The sequence below is a fragment of the Engystomops pustulosus genome, chromosome 1 (genome assembly GCF_040894005.1).
Source record: "Engystomops pustulosus chromosome 1, aEngPut4.maternal, whole genome shotgun sequence".
NCBI classification, from domain to species: domain Eukaryota; kingdom Metazoa; phylum Chordata; class Amphibia; order Anura; family Leptodactylidae; genus Engystomops; species Engystomops pustulosus.
In genome coordinates, this window is record NC_092411.1 from 81,265,836 (window position 1) to 81,288,120 (window position 22,285).

General features: G+C 39.5%; 1 protein-coding gene across 1 annotated transcript; it reads left to right on the plus strand.

Moving 5' to 3' along the window:
* The first annotated feature begins 5,413 nt into the window (after window positions 1–5,413).
* Window positions 5,414–20,784, plus strand: LOC140126078 (solute carrier family 2, facilitated glucose transporter member 11-like). Its single transcript, XM_072145179.1, has 12 exons — window positions 5,414–5,505; window positions 7,911–8,009; window positions 8,792–8,952; window positions 10,533–10,657; window positions 10,959–11,088; window positions 11,191–11,339; window positions 11,755–11,939; window positions 13,633–13,743; window positions 13,860–13,961; window positions 16,708–16,783; window positions 17,003–17,130; window positions 20,403–20,784. Exons 1-12 carry the CDS (start codon window positions 5,485–5,487, stop codon window positions 20,580–20,582), a joined length of 1,467 nt encoding a protein of 488 aa, XP_072001280.1. The 5' UTR covers window positions 5,414–5,484; the 3' UTR covers window positions 20,583–20,784.
* The last annotated feature ends 1,501 nt before the right edge of the window (window positions 20,785–22,285 follow it).

Sequence of the window (22,285 nt, forward strand, 5' to 3'; positions counted from 1 at the left end):
TTGGAGGGTACAATGCTCTAGTCACTTCTATGAGACTGATAGAGAGTATAGTGCTCTATTCATTTCTATGAGACTTATGGAGAGTAAAGTTCTTTATTCACTGCTATGAGACTGGTGGAGCGTACAGTGCTCTATTTATTTCTATGAGACTGATAGAGAGTACAGTGCTCTATTCATTTCTATGAGACTAATGGAGAGTAAAGTTCTGTATTCACTGCTATGAGACTGATAGAGAGTAAAGGGCTGTATTCACTTCTATAAGACTGATAGAGAGTACAGTGCTCTATTTATTTCTATGAGACTGGTGGAGAGTACAGTGCTCTAGTCACTTCTATGAGACAGGTGGAGAGTACAGTGCTCTTTTAACTCTATATAAGCAATTGGAGTAGCGATCAGACATGCACACTCACTATCTCTCCATTAACATTCTGAGACCACAGTTTTCATGATCAGTTGGTCCATGTTGATAGACAATCAATAAGTGTTGGGCCTTTGCAACAAAAACTCATGCCTATAAGATTTTTTTATTATGTGCTTATAAGGTATATAATATATCAAATATTTCCTGTTAAAGTAATATGTGCACCATTCAGTCTTGCCATTTTTATGTATTTATTATGATGCATGAGCTATTCCATAAAGTTTATAAACAACTAAATAATAATTAAAACAATATTTATTACTTTTATGAGTCTGCTTTCACCATTAATTTATATTAATTGGTTTGTACAAATGTACAGTACATTACAAGTCTAAAACACATATAATATACAGGCAGTCCCCGGGTTATGTACAAGATACCGTAAGTTCTGTAGGTTTGTTCTTAAGTTAAGTACTGGTATATTTTGTAAATGTAACTCCAGGCAAAGGTTATTTTCGTCCTTTTGACAATAGGATTTTCAAAATTTTGGACTGTCACGAGTAGACACAGTGGGGCAGATTTACTTACCCGGGCCGTTGGCGATCCAGCGGCGCGTTCTCTGCGCTGGATTCGGGTCCGGACGGGATTCATCAAGGTAGTTCCTCCGCCATCCACCAGGTGGCGCTGCTGCGCTGAGAAGCATCTGAACGCACTGGAGTTCACCGGGCCGGACCAAGTGAAGGTAAGTGCGTCCCAAGCGACACATTTCTTTTTTTAAATACAGAGTTTTTTCCAAATCTCTCGGGTTTTCACTCGGCCACGCCCCCCGATTTCCGTCACGTGCATGCCAGCGCCGATGCGCCACAATCCGATCGCGTGCGCCAAAATCCCAGGGCAATTCAGGGAAAATCGCCGCAAATCGGAAATATTCGGGTAACACGTCGGGAAAACGTGAATCGAGCCCTTAGTAAATGACCCCCAGTGTGTGAGGATGAGGGGGTGACACGAGGTATAAAAGCTTTATAATGGTCTAGGTAACAGCATACAATAATTTAATAAATCAAAATGCTGCTGCTTGAACCAGCCAACATCTTATATAGTCTAAGGTCAATGGAACTACAGAGAAGCCTGGAGCTTGGTATCTGGTGTTTGACGGATAACAGACGGTAGAAAGGCACAGGATGGTAAAGAGTTGACATTTCATGCAGTTATCTACTGTGATAGGCTTTCCTAAAGAGATGGGTTTTAAGAGCATGTTTGAAACTTTGGAGGTTAGGTATACGTCTGAAAGTCTGGAGAAGAGCATTCCAGAATTGGTGCATCTCGTGAGAAGTCCTGGAGATTTGCGTGAGAGGTTTGAATTAAGCTAGAGATTAATCTAATATCACTGGCAGATCAAAGACTACGGGTTGGGTGATAGATCAAGATGAGAGAGGAGAGGTAGGGAGGTGCAGCATTATGCAGAATTTTGTGGATGAGGGTGATTTTTTTAACCAGTGGTTCTTAACCGGGGTTCCAGGAGTCAGTCTCAGCGGTTTGGCGGAGACACACACATACAGGCAGTCCCCGGGTTACATACAAGATAGGGTCTGGAGGTTTGTTCTTAAGTTGAATTTGTATGTAAGTCGAAACTGTATATTTTATAATGGAAGTTCTAGACAATTTTTTTTCTTTTGCCCCAGTGACAATTGGAGTTTCAAATTTTTTGGTGTAATTGGACCAAGAATTATCAATAAAGCTTCATTACAGACATCTTACAGCTGATCATTGCAGTCTGGGAGTATAGTAAAGCATCCAGAGAGCTTCACCAGAGGTCACAGTGGGCAGAGGGGTCCGTCTGTAACTATGGGTTGTCTGTAAGTCGGGTGTCCTTAAGTAGGGGACCGCCTGTATTTGATTTATCACTTAAGAAGGGTTCTATGAATGTGCATATGAAACTGGACGTTTTGGTACCTCAAACAAGGTTAAGAACCACTGTTTTAAACTGTATTCAGAAGGAGAACCAGTGCAGTGCAGGAACTGGCACAAAATGGTTTTTATAGGCATACAGTAGGATATGTCTGTGCCATATGTTGTAAGGACACATTGGACCCTCCTGACATGTCCTGACATGGCAAATATTGTGGTGTGAACCCAGCCTTACTCCACAAGGGATCCTAGACCTCTTCATCTTCCAGATATAACATTGTGTATTAATTCTGCATTTCTTACAGGAATACTGTTTAAACCTTTCCGGCAGGATTGAATGAGAATGCATTGTTGATCAATGTGGAAGCCTTAATTTAACCCCTTGCTGCCAAAATAATCTATTGGCACCCCTTGAGCATCGGGGACGCCGGAAGGTGAGTATGTAAGTTTATATGTTTTATTGACTTGTGTATATGCCGAGGTGAGGTTTTTTAACAGGCCCCATAGCAGCTGCTATGGCTGCTACTTATATAGTTATGCCTCTGTCTTATACCTCATAAATGCATGCTGATGCTGGGTTATAAGATTATACAGTGAAATACTCTAGGATAACATCTCTAATGGACCTCTCAAATATTTAGCCAACAAATAAAGTTAAAAACACAGAATCACTTTTTCACCCTTTTTTAAATATTGGCACCACATTTGTTTAGCACCAGAACTGTGAAACAGAACATGTCCTTAAGGGGGTATTCCCATCCCGGCATTTACATTTATTTTAATTCATTCGCCATTTGTTAACATTTCTTCAATTGGATGTTATTAAAAAAATGTTCCTGTGTGAAGAAAATTTCTCATAAATGTAGCCATGTTGTCCCTTAGAAATGAGATAGCTTCCTCAGATACGACCATCTCACATTTTGGCAGCGGTGACCAGACATGTGCTATTGAGTCCTGCCTGACCACCAGGATTCAGCAATCATTACAACAGGACGACTGTGGCACATGCAGTAACTCCCGGACATTTCATATACAAAAACTTTTTGTTTCTTTGTGCAAAAACTCCAGCAGAGGTGGCCGTATCCAAGGACACAAGGTTGTTACTAAGGGACCATATGACTACGTTTATGAGAAATTATCTTCACACAGGAACATCTAATTAAGAAATGTTTATATGTGGCAGATTAATGAATCTGGATGTGAATGCCCAGACGAGAATACCCCTTTAATTCCACGTCCGATATATATCGTACAGGAGCGCTTCCCACTTTTCTGACGTCACCTTGTCACGCGACAGGGTGACAAGTGTAAGGGAGGGGCGCAAGATCGCTGAAACTGGCCAGTCAATGCAGTCTGTCCAGTGACAGTGATCTTAGTCATGACAGATCGTGTCATGACATTTGTAAGTCAGAACTGAAGATGCGCTGCTCTCCAACACCACCATTCTGTGGTGTTGGAGAGATATGTGTAGGTACTGTAGATCCTGTAGGTACTGTTGCACAATCACTATTACACACTCCTGTCCCTTTTTCTTTGCGTTATTCCCACCACCGTCTGTTTTTCCTTGCATTATAGTAGAAGCAGGAGTAGTGCAAGCGGTGTGTGGAGGAGGTAGTAGTGTACACAGTGCGCAGAGGATGAATTCTAAAATTCATTAAAAAATAAGCAAACGTAAAGAAAATTATGAGAAGAAGAAGACAAATGGCAAATTTTTTATATGACATTTTGTCAAATAAATAGAACATTTGAAAGTTAGAAAATTGTAATTCTTTTCACGTTTTTCCTTAAATGTTGAATTTTTACCCCAAAAAACCCGACCAATCAGCAAAATTATACTACTTACAAAAACTACTATGTGTTATGAGGAAACAATCTCAAAATCAGTTTGATAAGTTAAAGTGTCAAAAAGTTATTACAACACAAAGAGACACTGGTCAGATTTTAAAAAAATGGGCTGAGCCTTAATGTGCAAACTGGCTGCGTTCTAAAGGGGTTAAGGAATCTTCAAATATTAGAAATATTAGATACATTTTCTAACATCAGTCAGGGTGTCAATGGTGAGTGGATATATTGGGGGTCATTTACTAAGGGCCCGATTCGCGTTTTCCCGACGTGTTACCCGAATATTTCCGATTTGCGCCGATTTCCCCTGAATTGCCCCGGGATTTTGGCGCACGCGATCGGATTGTGGCGCATCGGCGCTGGCATGCACGCGACGGAAATCGGGGGGCTTGGCCGAACGAAAACCCGACGGATTCGGAAAAAGCGCTGCATTTAAAAAAAAAAAAATCGGTCGCAGAGCTTGCACTTACCTTCACTCAGCCCGGCTCGGTGAATTCCAGCGCGTTCTGATGCTTTTCAGCGCAGCAGCCACCTGGTGGACGACGGAGGAACTACCTTAATGAATTCCGGCCGGACCCGAATACACAGCAGAGAACGCGCTGCTGGATCGCGAGTGGACCGGGTAAGTAAATCTGCCCCATTGTGGCTCATTTACTAAGGGTCCGAACGCTGCACTTTCGTCGGGTTTCCCGAATATTTCCGTTTTGCGGCGAATTGCCCTGGGATTTTGGTGCTCGCGATCAGATTGTGGTGCATCGGCGCCGGCTTGCATGCGACAGAAATCGGGGGGAGGGGTGGGCCGTCAGAGCAGAGTACACGAGACAGATGGGTTTAATTCACTCAAGGCTGCCAGAAGTAATAAAAAAATTCCTTTTTTTACCGTATATAGCGCACACAGATTACGCAGCGCTGCACAGAGCTTGCCAAATCGGCCCCTGTCCCCAATGGGGCTCACAGTCTAATCAACCTACTAGTATGTTTTGGAGTGTGGGAGGAAATCCACGCAAACTCTTTGCAGTGCTGCAAGGCTGTAATGCTAACCACTAAGCCACCGTGCCATCCTTATACCAGTGAAGACAGCACTAGCAGAAGACAGAACAAAAGAAAGTATCAGTGCACCGTCAGCCGTACTTTACAGAGGATCACACCAGCACAGAAGTAACTAAGTAACTAGAACAACAAAAAAAATAGAATAAAAAACTTTGTGTTCTGAAGAAAGTTTCAAAATTTTTTAATTTCTTCACAGTAGAAGCTAATGAAAAGCCAGAAGTTATTGAGTGAATCCAGCATAGAATGACTGCAGGAGCTTCAACAAAAATCTTCATTAACCAAAACCTCAGATTTACTGCTGTATCATCGTCCTAGACAAAACTATGGCCGGACTTAACATTGCGGTATGTACTTCAGATTTATTCAATATTTCCAAGAAAACACACCTAAAATTTGCATTGATAATGTTAGGTATGATCACTTTTATTTCTGTTATGTTCCCCTATCAACTCTTAAATAGGTTATAATTGGAACTGTCAAACTACTGTATAGCACCAAATCTTTCCCTTTATTCGATATTTTGACCAATATTAAGTTTAAAGGCATGAAAAGTAAAGCAAATAAAATTGAATATGGATAAATGTAAACTTAAACATTAAGGATCTCTTATAAGAAATTGATAACTTTTATACTGAAAATGGGAGAGAACATTTGAGTTGGGTAGTCACAGTACCAGTGATGCATCCTGTACTATACTATACTGGATGAATGTATATATGATCCAATCTACTGAACCAGGTGGGTTACACCCCAAAGTTCTTAAAGAACTCAGTTTTGTTTTTGCTGTGCACCTGTTTAAAATCTTTAGAGATTCCCTAATGATTTGTATGCTACCAAGTGACTGGCGCAAGGCAAATGAATTATGGTATTCAAAAAGGACTGTAAGCCAATAAATTTATCTTCCACTGTGGGGAAAATATTGGAAAGTAAAAGACAACATACTGGAGAATATGACATCACATAGGACTGTACAGTGTCAGATTGGCTTTCCTTAGGCCCACCAGAGAAAATCAATTTGGGGGCCCACTCTTCATTATCCCCCAGGAAATATACTCTATCAGCCTCCAAATTTTGGTGTTTTCTGATGGACCTCTGGGGTTCAGTATTGGGTTGAGCCAGGGCCCACCAGAGGATCCTCTGGTACTCTGGTGGGCCAGTCCGACACTGGTACTGTATAATAAATGATGGCCAGCATGGATTTACTAAGAACAGAATTAGACTAACCTGATCTGTTGTTATGAGGAGATTCTGTGGATATTGTATTTTTAGATGCCTGATGGTTAAAATAAGTTCTAGTGGTTTGGAAGGAATCATTTGCAATTGAAAACTGGCCAAAGGATCGTATCCAGAGAGTTGTGATCAATGATGGTCACCAGTTATAAGTGGTGTACCCCAGGGTTCTGTGCTTGGCCCACTACTATGTAATATATTTATTAATGATATAGAGGTAAGAATTAATATCACTGTGTCTATTTTTGCAGATGACACCAAAATGAGTGTTTGGGCATTTATTTGGCAAATGAGGTTCAATGTGGATAAATTAAAGGTTATTCACATTATAATATTCCACATACAACATATGTCCTTAGGGGAGTAAATCTGGGAGAGTCCCTTGTTGAAAAGGACCTGGGGGTACTAGTAAATGATAAATTGAATAACAGCATGCAATATCAATCAGCTGCCTCTAAAGCCAGCAAGATCTTGTCATGGCTTTGTCTTGTCACAAAAATGATAAGGGGTATGGAGGGTCTCAGTTATGCAAAAAGAGACATTTATGTAGTATTGAAAAGAGACAACTAAGGCAGGAGATGATTAACGTATTCATATATACAGAAATATATGAATGGTCCATACAAAAAATATGGTGGAAAGTTGTTTCAGGTTTAATGACATAAAAAGACAAGGGGCACTATCTGGAGAAAACAAGGTTTAATCACTAGAGTCAAGAGGGCTTTATTTTACTGAAAAAACTGTGAATCCGTGGAATAACCTGCCTCAGGCGCTGGTCATAGTAGGGACAGCAGAGAGCTTCAAGAAGGGTCTAGATGACTTTTACATCAAAATAACATTCATGTTTATATTATTATACAGAATTGTGTTCCCTTACATCCCTTCCTCGTTCCATCCTCGGATGAACTTTATGGACATTACACTTTTTTTTAACCGTATTACGTAACTGTGTAACTTCAACTTATAACTAGGCAGTGAGTTGAGGAATCTTTGTCAGCTGGAAGCTGCCAAGGAAAATAAAAAACAGCATTAAATAATCCTAACTTATATAAAATTTAGTTCTACCTTCATACAAATAAATAGTCAGGCTATGCTCGGACTACTGTCTCCTGTATTTAATCTCTTTAACAAACACATACATTAGCAAAAAAAGCTCACAGTCAAATATATACTGTAAATGGTCTTCTATGTATTTCATTTAGGCATGGCATTCAAAGAGGACCTGTCAGCTACCTGGAGCTATGTCTATAAACACGGGCATTGCTCATTCAAAGCAGATAATAAAATTCCTCAGCACACCCCAATACAAAATGAAAAAATGGATCTCAAAACAGCAGGCAATAAAAATTATGGGAAAATGGTCTGAAGTATGAGATACTACATATACCTACATTTCATCTGCTTTGTGTTTATGTAGTTAATTACAAAGAATAAATATAGTGTAACCTATGGGTAACCTAGATATTGAGATCATCATTTCTTCTTTGTTGAAGAATTGCTCTTTGTTTGTTTTTTTCAGGGACTGCCTCTGAATTTGCCGCTGCTCATGGTGGTTTTGGGTATTGGTGGCACGTTCCAGTATGGTCTACACATTTCTCTCATTAATTCTCCCTCAGAAGTAAGTTGTCTCTTGTCTGTATTGTAACTGTTTATTGATAGTTGCTGAGTAATGAATATCATAGGCACCCATCAACGGTGCCTATGACACCCATCAATGGTGTATAGAAATAATATTGGACCATTATGTATTGATGTATGTCAGGCTCCAGGGGTAGGTAGTGGACCCACTGGACCACCGCGGACAATGACGTATGCCGACACATGGGACCGGAATCTAAGTGGCACCTGGTTTTCACCAGAGTACCACCAGGTCGTTCCACAGGTGCAACTTTTTCCGCGGTGGCAGCCAAGGCAGGATACACAGACGTTGAGCAGAATTGTAGTCGGGGACAGGAAGGAGGTCAGGACGGGCAGCACGGGATCAGAGTCGGGACACAGCAACAGGTCAAGGCAGTCAGGAAAGGAGCGTAGTCAGGAATGGAACCGGGGTCACAACAGGGAAAACACACTAACAGCAAAGAGCATGGGAACAAGCTTTTTGTACAGCAATAGGCACAAAGATTGGGTAGGGTGTGCGGGGAGAGGCTGGTTTATGTGGAATTCTGGGAAATGGCCAGCGCCAATTAACAATGCGCTGGCCCTTTGAATCTTTTGATGCTGGCACGCGCACCCTTGGAGATGGGGGAACGCATGCACAGCTAAGAGGCGATATAGGTCGCAAGAGCACCCGAGATAGAAAACAGTGTAGTATGAACATAAAAATATTAAACTTATTTAATTGTCTTATAATTTTATGTAGTATTATGTAATAATCTTTTATTTAATTCTCTTTTTCTTCAGTATATCCAAACATTCATCAACAGAACATGGGAACAACGGTATGGCACAATCCTCCACCCAGACAGCATCTTGTTACTTTGGTCCATCATTGTTTCTATATACAGTATAGGAGGACTTATTGGCTCCCTAATAGTAGGATATCTGTCAGTCACTTTTGGAAGGTACCTATAAGCTTGACATAATACTGTATACGGTGGGGGAAAAAAGTATTTGATCCTAGGTCGATTTTGCACGTAATACCACCTACAAAGAATGAAGAGGTCTCTAATTCAAGACATACGGTAATCTAAAAAAATCCTGAAAATCAGATTGTCTGATTTTTAAATAATTAATTAGTATTTTATTGCATGAAGTAAGTATTTGATACCCTGCCAACAAGCAAGAATTCTGTCTCTTTCAGAAGCTCTTCCTCCCCTGCACTTATTACCTGCATTAATTGTACCTGTTTGAACTCGTGTTCTGTATAAACGACACCTGTCCACACATTCAATTACATTCCAAACTCTCCACCATGAGCAAGATCATAGAGCTGTCTAAGGACACCATGGACAAAATTGTACACCTGCCACAAGGTTTGGATGGGGTAAAGGGTAATAAGCCTTGGTGAGAGACAACAACTGTTGGCACAATTATCTGAAAATGGAAGAAACACGAGATGACCGTTAAATCTCCTCGGTTTGGGGCTCCATGCAAGATCTCATCTCATGGGGTAAGGATGATTCTGAGAAAGGTCAGCAGTCAGCCCAGAACTACACAGGGGGACCTGGTCAATGACCTGAAGCCAGCTAGGAACACAGTCTCAAAGATTACGTTAAGTAACACATTATACAGTCATGGATTAAAATCATACAGGGCTTGCAAGGTCCCCCTGCACATGTCAGCACATATCCAGGCTGTTTGAAGTTCCCCACTGACCATCTGAATGATGCAGAAGAGGCATAGGAGCAGGTCATGTGGTCAGATTACACCAAAATAGAAATTTTAATATCAACTCCAGTTGCTGGGTTTGGAGGAAGAAGAAGAAAGAGTAAAACCCTAAGAACAATATCCCTAGCGTGAAGCATGGGGGTAGAAACATCATACTTTGGGGGTGGTTTTCTGTAAAGTGAACAGTGCGACTGCACCATACTGGGGGCAGAATGGATGAGGCTATGTATTGCAAGATTTTGGACAAAAACCTTCTTCTCTCAGTAGGAGCATTGAAGATGGATCATGGCTAGGTCTTCCAGTATGGCAATGATGCAGAACACACAGCCAGAGCTACTAAGGGACAGCTTTGTATGAAGCAATCCAAGGTCCTGGAGTTGTCTAGCCAGTATCCAGACCAAGTGACAGCCTGGAAACCTGAAAGATCTGGAGAAGATCTGTATGGAGGATCAGGCCAATATCCCTGCTGCAGTGTGAGCCAACTTGGTCAAGAAATACAAGAAACGTCTGACCTCTTTAATTTGTCTCTGTACCAAATATTGTATTCTGTATTGCTATCAAATACTTATTTCATGCCATAAAATGCTAATTAATTATTTAAAACTCATACAATGTGATTTTCTGGATTTTTTGTTAGATTATGTCTCTCACTGTTGTAGTGTATCTACAATAAAAATTACAGACCTCTTCATTCTTTATAGGTGGGAAACTTATCAAATTGACCTGGGTTCAATACTTATATCCCCTATTGTACATATTAAACATACAAGAGATTTGCAGAGTCTAATTTACTTCTGACATTTTTCTCTTGCAGAAAGAAGACCCAAATATATAATAATCTGGTTGCTCTAGTGGGAGCTGCTCTGGTGTGTACAAGCCGCGCTGCCCAGTCATTCGAGATGATTATGTTAGGGAGATTAGTCTATGGAATTAATGCAGGTGAAGATAAGCGTAGTTTCTTTGTTTAAGTTGTTATGATGCATGATTTTGTACTATTATTGTTAAATTATTAAAAAAGGAGGTACCCTATATAGCCAATAATCAAATATGCAAAGGTTTATTGTACTGTAAATACATTTTGATGTGTTTTTTATCGTTCGTGTATAATTTTTTTCTTATTGTATAATAAAGATTTGCAACAAGGTTTATGGCAAGTCTTACTGTGTATACTATTGCAACACCCACTTTGCTAAAAAGTTTTCTGCTTTATTATATCTCTCCATTTTGCTGCTTGTTTTAGGTGTGAGTCTGAATCTTCACCCAATGTATATTGGGGAGTGCGCCCCTCAGAGCAAGCGTGGAATGGTCACAGTATCTGTTAGTTTTTCTGTTGTCCTAGGGAAGTTGATGGGCTTTGTAATAGGACTCAGGTACTGGCATTTAAATTATTTTTTATGTCACTTTGAATTAATGATACATGCAAAGTCCTTTTTTACTAGACGTAACCATTACTTTATCCAATTTCATTCTAGGGAATTTTTGGGGAGAGAGGAATTGTGGCCCTTACTTTTGGCATGCAGTGCTGTTCCCGCTCTCATTCAGTTGGTAACATTACCATTTTTCCCAGAGTCTCCCAGATACCTTTTAATTGACAAGGGTGACAAAGAGGGTTGTCTAAAAGGTATAGTAAGTTATAATTTCCTGTCTAGTATTTGCAGTCTAAACATTGCAATATCAGTTAAAATTATTGGGGGAGATTTTTAAATCTAATTTTACGACAGAATTCTGTCATAATCTGCACTAAAAAACTGTCTGCACCACATTTATAAATGGGTTTTCTGGCTCTCCCATGATTAGTTTGACGAAAGGGGCATGTGCCAAAAATAATTCTTATCCTACAGAATTTTGTCCTAGTTTTCTGGCTTATAGTAAGCCAACTAATAGAAGGTGCAAAGTGTGACAATATAGTCTTATACCAGGACAGATTTATCATTCAGCACCAGACTTGTGCAGAATTAGACTGTCTAGTCTAACACTATACTGTCTTACCTTCAGACACTTTTCATAAATCTGCCCCATTATTTTTATTTGTTCAGCTATGCAGCAACTATGGGGTCCTGGAGAACATTGTGCAGAAATGGGGAACATGTTCAAAGAGAAAGAGGCTGTGGGGGAGCAGACCAAAGGTTTGAAGGATCTACTGGTGGATCGTGCAGTGCGCTGGCAGATGATATCACTGCTGTTAATTTGTGGAGCTATGCAACTTGTAGGAATCAATGCGGTAAAGACTTTATTCTATTATTATGTATGTTGTTTTTTTTTCTGTGCCAGACTTATAGAAGCCGATATTCAAATATAAGGTGGAGTAGGACTAACAACTACATTCTCCCCTGCCCACATTCAGCACATATGTGCAAGGGATGAAGGGATATCTAATGTGTATGGCAACCTATTCATTCTTATATTTGAACAAAAATATTTGATTCTTATTTGTAGCTTACAACAGTAACTTTAACAATGGATATCTCAGTTTTTCTTAAACCTGATGTTATAATAACCCCTTGCCGCAAGACGCAGTACTATTACGTCAATGGGCTTCTATATGCAACAAACACTCGGATGGAAAGGGCTCATATTGCAAACACCCCAGGCTAACGCCTCTGGCAGTGCTGGCATTTTAAAATTCTTCCAGAGGCATTTAAAAGGCGGTGGCGGGCCATTGCTGCCATCTTGACTTGGATCATGGTCTATCAAAATATTAAGACAGTTATTCCTGGTGGTGAACCCTATAACTGAAAATAGCACCCAAATGTCGTCTCACCCCACAAAAAATGACATCTTGCACACCTCGTCAAAGTTATTTACATCAGAATATGGAAAAACAAAAAAAAAATTTTAGGTACAAAAGGCTTTAATTTTTTTAAACTATTAAAACCTAATAAAACTTATATAAATTTGGCACCCCTGTGATTGTACCAATCCAGAGAATAAAAAGAAAATGTCATTTAGAGCACTAAATAATAACCGTAAAAACTGTTCCCCTAAGAATCTGGCAGAAATGCATTATTTTTGTCAATTTCACAGCATTTGGACGGCATGGAATATTAAATTACCCCACTAGGAAAGACAATTTGTTATACAAAAAACAATCTAAGTATACTGAAAAATAGTTACAGGTTTTTAAAGTAGGGGAGCAAAAATGAAAAAGGGCATCAGCATGAAGTTTTTACAGAAAAGCCATATATGTGAATTGTGCCCCCTCCAGACACTCAGCTGAGGGCAGAATATAGAAGGAGCTGTAGGAAATAATTACAGTTTGCAGAAGTACATGCACCCTCTGCATTAGCTGAACCTTGGGAAAAAGAACACATTAATGTCTGACATATTTTGGTAAAGGTTTTTTTAGTCTTACTACTTAAAAAAATGTATGTAATAAAAAAAATGTCATTTATAAAACTATCCTATGAAGTTACAATCTCACATATCATGGTAAAGAACACAAAATAAAAAAGGGATGATATGTTAATATGTTCAAAAATATTATAATATAAAGAAGAGTAGAATAGAACTAAAAGAATTGACCTAAGGATTAAGGATTGTAAACTAAGCATACTGATATACTGATGCGTGTCCCCTATGACAGGATCTGCTCTTCTTTTAGCCTCTTATGCCCTGGATTTTTACATAAAAAAGTATTTTAAAATTATGCAAATGAACTTTTTTTCTTAAAAAAAAAAGGGTATAAGAAGCTAAAAGAAAAACAGATCTTGCAAGGGGGGAAACACACCGGTATGTCAGTGTGCTTGGTTTACAATCCTTCATCCTGGTGGTAGATGTCTTTTAAGGATTGGACGTTTTAGTATTCAATAGCAAAAAGAGAAAATGAACTTTGTGAAATCATAAATATAATATTGGTGCCAACAGCATTTTTCCATTACATGTAATGGCTTAAAATTTAATTTATCCATTGACAGGTGTACTTCTATGCATATGACATTTTCCAGAATGCAGGTATTTCAGCCATTGAGGCACCATATGTCTCCCTGGGACTCGGGATCACAGAAATCTTCACAACAATACTATGTGTAAGTATTACCACTAGTTTGGACCACATATACATCATTACATAGTGATGCCGACACAACTTTACTAGAAAATGTAGTTTGTCTTGCTTCCTAAGATATTTTCTGTTCTCTTAAAGGGCTTCCTCATTGATCGTCAGGGTAGGAAAACACTACTTTGGTTGAATTATGTGATCTTGGCTAGTACATTGACCTTGCTTACAGTTACACTCACACTTCAGGTAAGATCGAAGTTGCTGCCAACTAGGAATAATACATTTAATAACAGAAATTCTACATCAAAACCATACATGGGATTTTTATGGGTCCTAGGAGCTGTAAAAATAACATGCATTAAAGGGGTTATCCAGGTTTAAAAAATTTTTTATGGCCGGGCTGGGGAGGGCTAGTTAAACATAATAAACATGGACTTACCTCCTCCGGCGCCGCTGATGTCCCGCGCCGCGGTCACTTTGATCCGTGCCCCCGTAAACAAACAGGGGCACGGAAGCCACGCACAGGGAGCTTCTGGTCCGTGATGTGGACGGCTCCTCCCATCCGTCCCTATCTCTCAGCGTTGTAAGCGCTGGGAGATGGTGCGCGTGGGAGCATCCGGCCGGCCGGAAGCTCCCTGTGTGCCCTTGTACCGAAACCGGCGCACGGAGAAGACGGGCCGCGGCGCGGGACATCGGCAGCCCCGGAGGAGGTAAGTACATGTTTATTATGTTTAAATAGCCCTCCCCAGCCCGGCCATAAAAAAATTTTTAAACCCGGATAACCCCTTTAACTCTCTCCAATACAAAGTGCTTCTTTCTCCACTCACTTTGTCTCTTCCCATCAGTGTCTGCGGCAGCCCCTCCCCCCAGTGAAATTGATTCTGGGGGCCCACCTACTGCTACATGGGAATAATAAATGTAAATTTTTAGGCCATGCTGAAACAATGGGGCAGATTTATCAAGCTGTCTGAAAGTCAGAATATTTCCAGTTGCCCATGGCAACCAATCACGGCTCCACTTTAAAATATTCATGAGCACTGGTATAATGAAAGCTGAGCTGTGATTGGTTGCCATGGGCAACTAGAAATATTCTGACTTTCAGACAGCTTGATAAATCTGCCCCAATGTGCTTGCTTTGCATTTTGAAACACATTGCAAATGCATCAGGCAAAATGCATAATTGTTAAAGGGGTGTTCCACTAAGACAAAATTCTTAATTATACTCAGGACAACAAACTAACACACTCTCTAATTCACTGTTCTTATAAAAAATACAGCATCTTACAGACATAATTCCAAAATGGTCTCAAATGGGTCACGTGTGGCACATATGTGGCGCGGACACTTCTTAAATACCTGTGCAAACAGTTTGCACATAAAAGAAAATGCAAAGCCGGACAGAAAACAGATGCATGGCCTTAAGTAAATCTGGGTCATAGTGTAAGTTCTGCATAAGAGCATCTTCATAAGATGCGATTGAATTGCGTTTTGAGGCATTTCAAGCATCTGGAATATCTCACATATGTGTTTAGACCTAAATGCTTTTATGTAGCAAGTAGCAACAAGTGTTTTTTTTTTTAACATGGCAAAACATAAGTCGCTACTTACTTAACACGAATGTTTTGGTCTAAACTTATCTGTGTTCAGAGAGGAGAAAAGGAGACTTAAGGCCCAGTATTATGCAGTGACTCTTATTAAAATCAATCTGCTCCTTCCCCCCCCCCATATTGTGGCCCTCCTTATTTCCCCCTATTATTGTGGAATCCTCATCTCATCCTCACATTGTGACCCCCACCCTCCCATCATATTGTGGATCCCCTCTAATTTACTTCCTCATAATGTGTCCCATTTCACCCCCTCCTCATATTGTGACCCCCTCTCATCTCCCCCTCTTATTATGGGCAATCTCCTGCTATTATTGAGGCCCCCTCTTATCTATGTAATGTGGTCCTCCCCTTTTATTGTGGCCCCTTGTCATCTTCCCCTCTTACTGTAGACAACTCCAATCGACCCTCTTATTGTGGGTCACTCTTATCTCCTGCTATTATTGAGGCCCCCTCTTATCATTATGGCTCCCTCTTATCTTCCCTCCACATATTGTGGGTCATTCTCCTCTCATAGTTTGGCCTCTCTCCTTTCCTCCTAATCTTGTGGGCAACCCTCATCTGCTCTTCATTTGTGGCCTCTTTCATCTCCACCACCACAGCATGGCTCCTCTTATCTATTATATATTGCGCATGCCAGACTGCTTCTCATAGCAGCAGAGAAACCCAAAGATGTTTTGGGTTGCTCACATTTCTTTGCAGCATCATTGATTTCAACGTTTTATTACTTTAAGTCAAAAGATTACATAAACTAAGATAACTATGCATTTTATGGATGTCTACCATCAGATTACCTGGCCGTCCCAAGCAAGCTTTGTTTCTTCTAACTTTGCATGACCACATTTCTAGGCAAAATATGTTTACTACGTATGCAAATTAGCCTGTTGTACTATGCAGAGCATTACCAGGCTGTGCTGTAATAATATTCATTCATGCTTCACTGGCAGAGTAGTAAAAATCTTGCGCATGCGCAAGGACAATGTTAGTGAGATGTGATTAGAGAGCTGATGTTTAATAAATCATAATATGGCAGAGCATGGTGGTGCCTTGCAGAGCCCCACAGGCTAATTTGCATATGTAATACAATTATTTTTTAAGAAATACGGCCATGCATAGTTATATGAAATAAAGCTAGCTACACACGGGGACAGGACAAAGGATGCATGTCATCACAGCCAGACAGCCTGTTTTCCTTCTTACTTCTCACCCCACATGGACAATCTGAAAGCTGTACAGATTCATAAATACATTATTCAAAAATGTGAAATTCTAATCCTGTTTATTTTAGTAAAAGACAGCTTTATTAATAAACATAATTCTAACATGTATACATGATGTCAGATTTGCTTTTACAAGGCAGTTTACACAATAATTCTGTTTTCCTGCAGGATGTATACTCTTGGCTGCCATATGCTTCTTGTATGTTGATCTTCATCTTTACATTTAGCTATGGCTTGGGACCAGGTCAGTAACTTCATTTACTAACTCATCAGACTAGAGTAAGTTACATTTATTGGGTTTTATTTTTTCCAAACTTCATAGTACAGCTTAACACCATTTAATAACCATTTCTTGAATCATGACAAAAAGACAAAATCAAATGAAAAACAACAGATTAATATATTTATCGATGTTTATAACGGAATTGTTAATGAGGGATATTTTTTCATGTTTGTTTTGTAGGAGGGGTTTCTTTTGTCCTTCCCACTGAGCTATTTGTACAATGCTACAGACCAGCTGCCTATGCCATAACTGGCGCCCTCCTCTGGCTGGGATTATTTCTTATAGGTGTGGCTTTTCCTTTCATTGAGGTAGGATCTTCAGCTCAGCAATTAATATCAGAAAGAATACATAATGAGATTATGGGTCCATTATTTCTAGCTGTCAGTTTGCCCTGACATTGATATTTTAAATAAATTGACATTCACAAAACAGTTAGCATTGTTTCTGCTTAATAGATATGTAAATGTTTGCTTATTGTTAGAATTTTCATGACATCTTTGTTATTAATTCCTATTCAATCATCTGAAATGGGATGAGTTAGGGAAGGCAGGTAAGTAATTCTTAGTTATTTGAACATAAAGCTACAGTAACCTGATGATGACCAAGTGACATAAATATACAACTCTCTATAGGTAGCAGCTAAATTCAAAAGACTGCTTACATTGCCCTTAAACCTTAATGTGATAACCTGAAATGCTGTTGAGTAGACACTGGGGATGGTTATAGCATTTATTAACTATATAACTGGGCCAAAAATCAGGCACCTGTTTCCCTTAAAAAAATATACATATATGTACATGCACACATGTTTATAAAATCACACACATTTATATACAGGCGGTCTCCTACTTAAGGACACCCGACACCCTACTTAAAGAGGACCGGTCACCCGGGGAAAACACCCCCAACAAATTAGCTCCCCCTCATCCTATCCCCAGCCCCTTTATATTTATTGAATTTTTATTTAGATTTGTGTTTTTATACTTAGTTTAACCCGTTCGCGACCTGTGACGTAATAGCAGGTCACGGGTCGGCCGCGGGTGCATGGAGAGGGCTCACGCGCTGAGCCCTCTCCATAGCCGGTAAGTCTTTGCTGCATATTGCAGCAAAGGCTTACTGGTAACACCCGCCAAGAGCCGGCAGCGATTGCGCAATAAATGCGCTGCTGACGGCGAGTCTTACAGGTCCCTGAGTGACAGGGGCGTGGAGGGCGTGTGTCGGATGGCCCCCTCATGAATACGGCCGACTGTTAGGGAACTTGTACAACGATCCGACCTTTTTGATAAGAGGTCGGATTGTTTTAAACTAAGTATAAAAACACAAATCTAAATAAAAATTCAATAAATATAAAGGGGCTGGGGATAGGATGAGGGGGAGCTAATTTGTTGGGAGTGTTTTCCCCGGGTGACAGGTCCTCTTTAAGGACACTTGACTTACAGACCCCCCTAATTACAGACGGACCCCTCTGCCCACTGTGACCTCTGGTGAATCTCTCTGGAAGCTTTTTTTTAGTCAAAGACTAAAATGATCATCTGTAAGGTGTCTGTAATGAAGCTTTATTGATAATCCTTGGTCCCATTACAGCAAAAAATATTGAAAATCCAATTGTCACTGGGACAAAAAAAAAAATTTGCCGGGAGCTACAATTATAAAATATACAGTTCTGACTTACATACAGATTCAACTTTAGTACAAACCCCTATAGTAAGACCCCTGCTTGAAATTTATATTCAAAAAAATTATTTATTTTGGCAAATACCATAATACCCGGCAAGGATAACATGCTGCAACATAATTCCAGGAGAACAAAACAAAAGGGAGGGAAAACAGGGACCTGTGAAGCTGGAATCTGCAGAGCAAGACGAAGATGGGAGACAGGGAAAGCTTATTTAAAGTAGTGAGAATACCACCTTAAAGGGGTATTCCAGGAATAAGCAAAATTCATATAGCAATCGGTCATTAAAATATAAGCTAATGTGTAATTAGTTGTTATTAAAAATTTTGCTCCCCTTAGCAAAAATGCTGGTGACATACACTATGATGTAGAATTAAAATGCTACTGGCCCTTTAATCAGTCCGTTAATTTCCTCTGCGCGGTCCGTTGTGGAGCAGACACAGGAGAGAAGATGGCCCCTGGTCACATGTCCACATCACATGTCCTGCACCTGCCAGGGCAGGTCATGTGATCACCACTAAGTTTGGTTGTAGTCGGTTGGTTGCAGTGCATCCAGTATGGCCGGTGTTGTGGTGATGGCAGTTACACGTCATTACTATGGTAACAGAGCAGGAAAGTCTGTTACATTATCACTGGGAGCAGAGCATAAGAGGGAGGAGGAGTTACTGAGAACTAAAGGATCATGGAAATTGTAGTTTCCAGTGGCGGCCATCTTAGTGATAACTCCACCTACTTTAGAGAGGCCATAAATTTTGTAAATCATAAAATCAAACTATTTAAGCTCGATTTTGTGACTAATGAAATTGAGTATTGTTGTATTCATTTATTTATATCATCATGGGTTTTTGTGTCAGAGGTTCATATTCCCGGAATACCCCTTTAACTAAAAATCTCAGAAGTATAGAATGTCCCACTAAATACATGTTTAAAGCCTTCTTTGCCTTGATTGAAAAATCCACGCAGTTCTAGGGCCTATGTTTAAGCTTCTAAAGCCCTATAAGAAATAGTCAGCATATAGAAAACTGAAAGCCAGGAGGAATGCATTGGCCCACATTTATTAACGCAATTTTAGCAGTTTTCTGTCTAACATGCAAACTGCTTGTACATGTATTTATAATGGTTAGTTGGAGTTTGCGCCATATTTATTACTGTCTGTGCCACAATTGTGCAGCATGAACAAAGTGCACCAAAAAATGGTGAACACTTCCAGAAAAGTGCGGGGAGCAGGCCCACATTAATGAAGACCGTGCATCAGTTTTGATGAATCTGGCCCACTATGCACACTCCACAGGCAAACTGCACCTAGTACAGACTGCACTAGTTGTGATAAATGTGGGCTGAACAACTAAGATCAGCAATATCAGTAAATAATGTCTGTAAAGGGAAAATTCCCTGTTATGTGATCTTTTGGGGGACATAAATAAATAAATAAAAAATAATAAAATTAATAAATTAATTAAAAATTAAATAAAAAAAAATAAAAAAAAACACACACAAACAAACATAAAAGCATATTATAAGAAAAAAGTAAAACTGTTTGAAAAATCCCAGAATCAAACTAAAAACTGAATAACATACATATTTAAAAAGTAAATATGACCATGCGTCATTATTTTAAAAAATACTAACTTTTTTGGTACTACAGCAAATAGTTAGGGCTGTTTAACTATTGAATGTGCACAAACATTGAAGAGTACTTGGTCATTTACAGGTTGACGTATAAACCATTAACAGTAAAAGTTTTGTGCATTACATATTCTGCTGCTACTTTTTATTTTTGATGCTGTTAATGTGTAAAGTCTTCGAATAGTCTACAACTGAAATCATGCCCATGGTTAAACTATGTGAAGAGATTCAGTAATAATGGAAATTATGTTACTATACCAAATTCTATGTTTTCAACAGGAAGCACTGGGAACATTCTGCTTCATTTTCTTCTTGGTTTTCTGTATCTGTGTGGCTATATATTCTTTCTGGGTACTGCCAGAGACCAAGGACCGGAGTATGATGGAAATAATGGAATCTTTTAATAAGCTTAATTTTGGAGCTAAGAATGAGGATAAGCTTGTTTGTACCAGACTTTAGTTAACAGCTTGAGGACATTGAGGGGCCGTTATTTTTAGATGCATGCATTATTATGTTTGTGTATTTTGCACCCATTATTTCAGCATATTAATCTATTGTTTTAGTTTAATTTGTGTATTTAACCTGAGAATCATGAATGTATAACAAATAAAGTGTCTAGGAAATTTGTTATGGGTTCTGCTTATAATACCCAGAGAAAAACATGGACCTATATTCTAGACCCAGAGGTTAACTTTTTTTTTTCATGGACCAATTAGTATGGTACCAATGGCCAAACTAATAACACCATGAGACCATAAGCCCATAAGTTAAAGGACATTTTTTTAATCAACAGCTCTTAGGATGTAGAACAGCTTTTCCTATCATCTTGATTTGAAACAAAAATACTAAAGTTTGTAATCCAGTTCACCTTCTATATTGCTCTGTGTTCATTAATTGAAGTGGCCGTGTTCGTGTAGCTCAGCTGGTCCGCCTCCAGAGATGTGAGTTTGCAGACTGATAAACAGGAGGGCTCCGCCTCTGGCTTGGTGAATGTGAAGCTACAATTTAAATTAAATCCATCTTCTTTATTGAAACATTTTTAAAAAACATACAGGCAGTCCCAGGGTTACATACTAGATAGGTTCCATAGGTTTGTTTTTAAATTGAAGTTGTATGTCTTAACTGTATATTTTATAATTGTAGATCCAGACAAAAAAAATTTTTTACCCCAGTGACAATTGTATTTTTAACATTTTTTGCTGTAATTGGACCAAGTATTTGCAATAAAGCTTCATTATAGACACCTTACAGCTGATTATTGCAGTCTGGGACTATAGTAACATCCAGAGAGCTTCACCAGAGGTCGCAGTGGGCAGAGGGATCCGTCTTTAACTAGGGGTCGTCTGTAAGTCGGGTGTTTCATGTACATTTTGCCATCTACATTAATTGCTTTTTAGAACATATGTTTTTTAACATGCTTCAATAAAGAAGATGGATTTTATTTATATGAAATTGTAGCCTCACATACACCAAGCCAATGCTGGAGCCCCTCCTGTTTATCTGTCTGCAAACTATTATCTAGATTACCTATGTGCAACAGTTTTCATTGCTTTCTTCCTAACTTTACCCTATACTTTCACTAGCTTGTCTTCTGGCTGTGCTGATTTCTCTTATGATCCGCAGAGGGGCGTCTGCTCCATGCTCACAAAGTAGTAATGTGGTCTAACATGACAGCAGAGAGGTGTAGCAGGGCTGAGTGTGTTTAGTGCTTTAGTTGCAAAAGTCTCCTACAGACAATAGGTGCAAGATCTCCCCTTTTTCCTATTAGTCCCTCCATCATAGTCTGTGATTCTACAGAACTTTCTCTTTCTGTCTCTGCAGCTGATGTTGTGTCATATACTCTTCAACCCCTTCCCCACGTTCTAGTCTTGGCACTTTCTGTACAGGGCAGAGAAGCTATTAACCCTTAGTGCTAATACAGAGCTCAGATGTAACTTTCTGTAACTGTTTCACAGCTGGTTTCTATTACTTATAACATGCAGCATGCTACTCCATGCGATGACATCTGCCAGACTAGTCACCATATAAATCTTGTATGTATACTATGCAGTGTTCTTATTGGTAAATTACATATTATCCTTCCCCCACGCTTCAACATTACAAAAGACATGAGGAAAAGTGGCCAGCCCCTTTAAAGTCTTTTTTAGAAGCAATCTGTCAGC

What these genes read in the sequence shown, in the direction of transcription:
- LOC140126078 (XM_072145179.1), top strand. Translation starts at nt 5,485, where the DNA reads ATGGCCGGACTTAACATTGCG. An exon ending in AGTCTATGGAATTAATGCAG is followed by an intron (nt 10,658 to 10,958) that starts GTGAAGATAAGC and finishes TGCTTGTTTTAG; the next exon opens with GTGTGAGTCTGAATCTTCAC. An exon ending in CAAAGAGGGTTGTCTAAAAG is followed by an intron (nt 11,340 to 11,754) that starts GTATAGTAAGTT and finishes TTATTTGTTCAG; the next exon opens with CTATGCAGCAACTATGGGGT.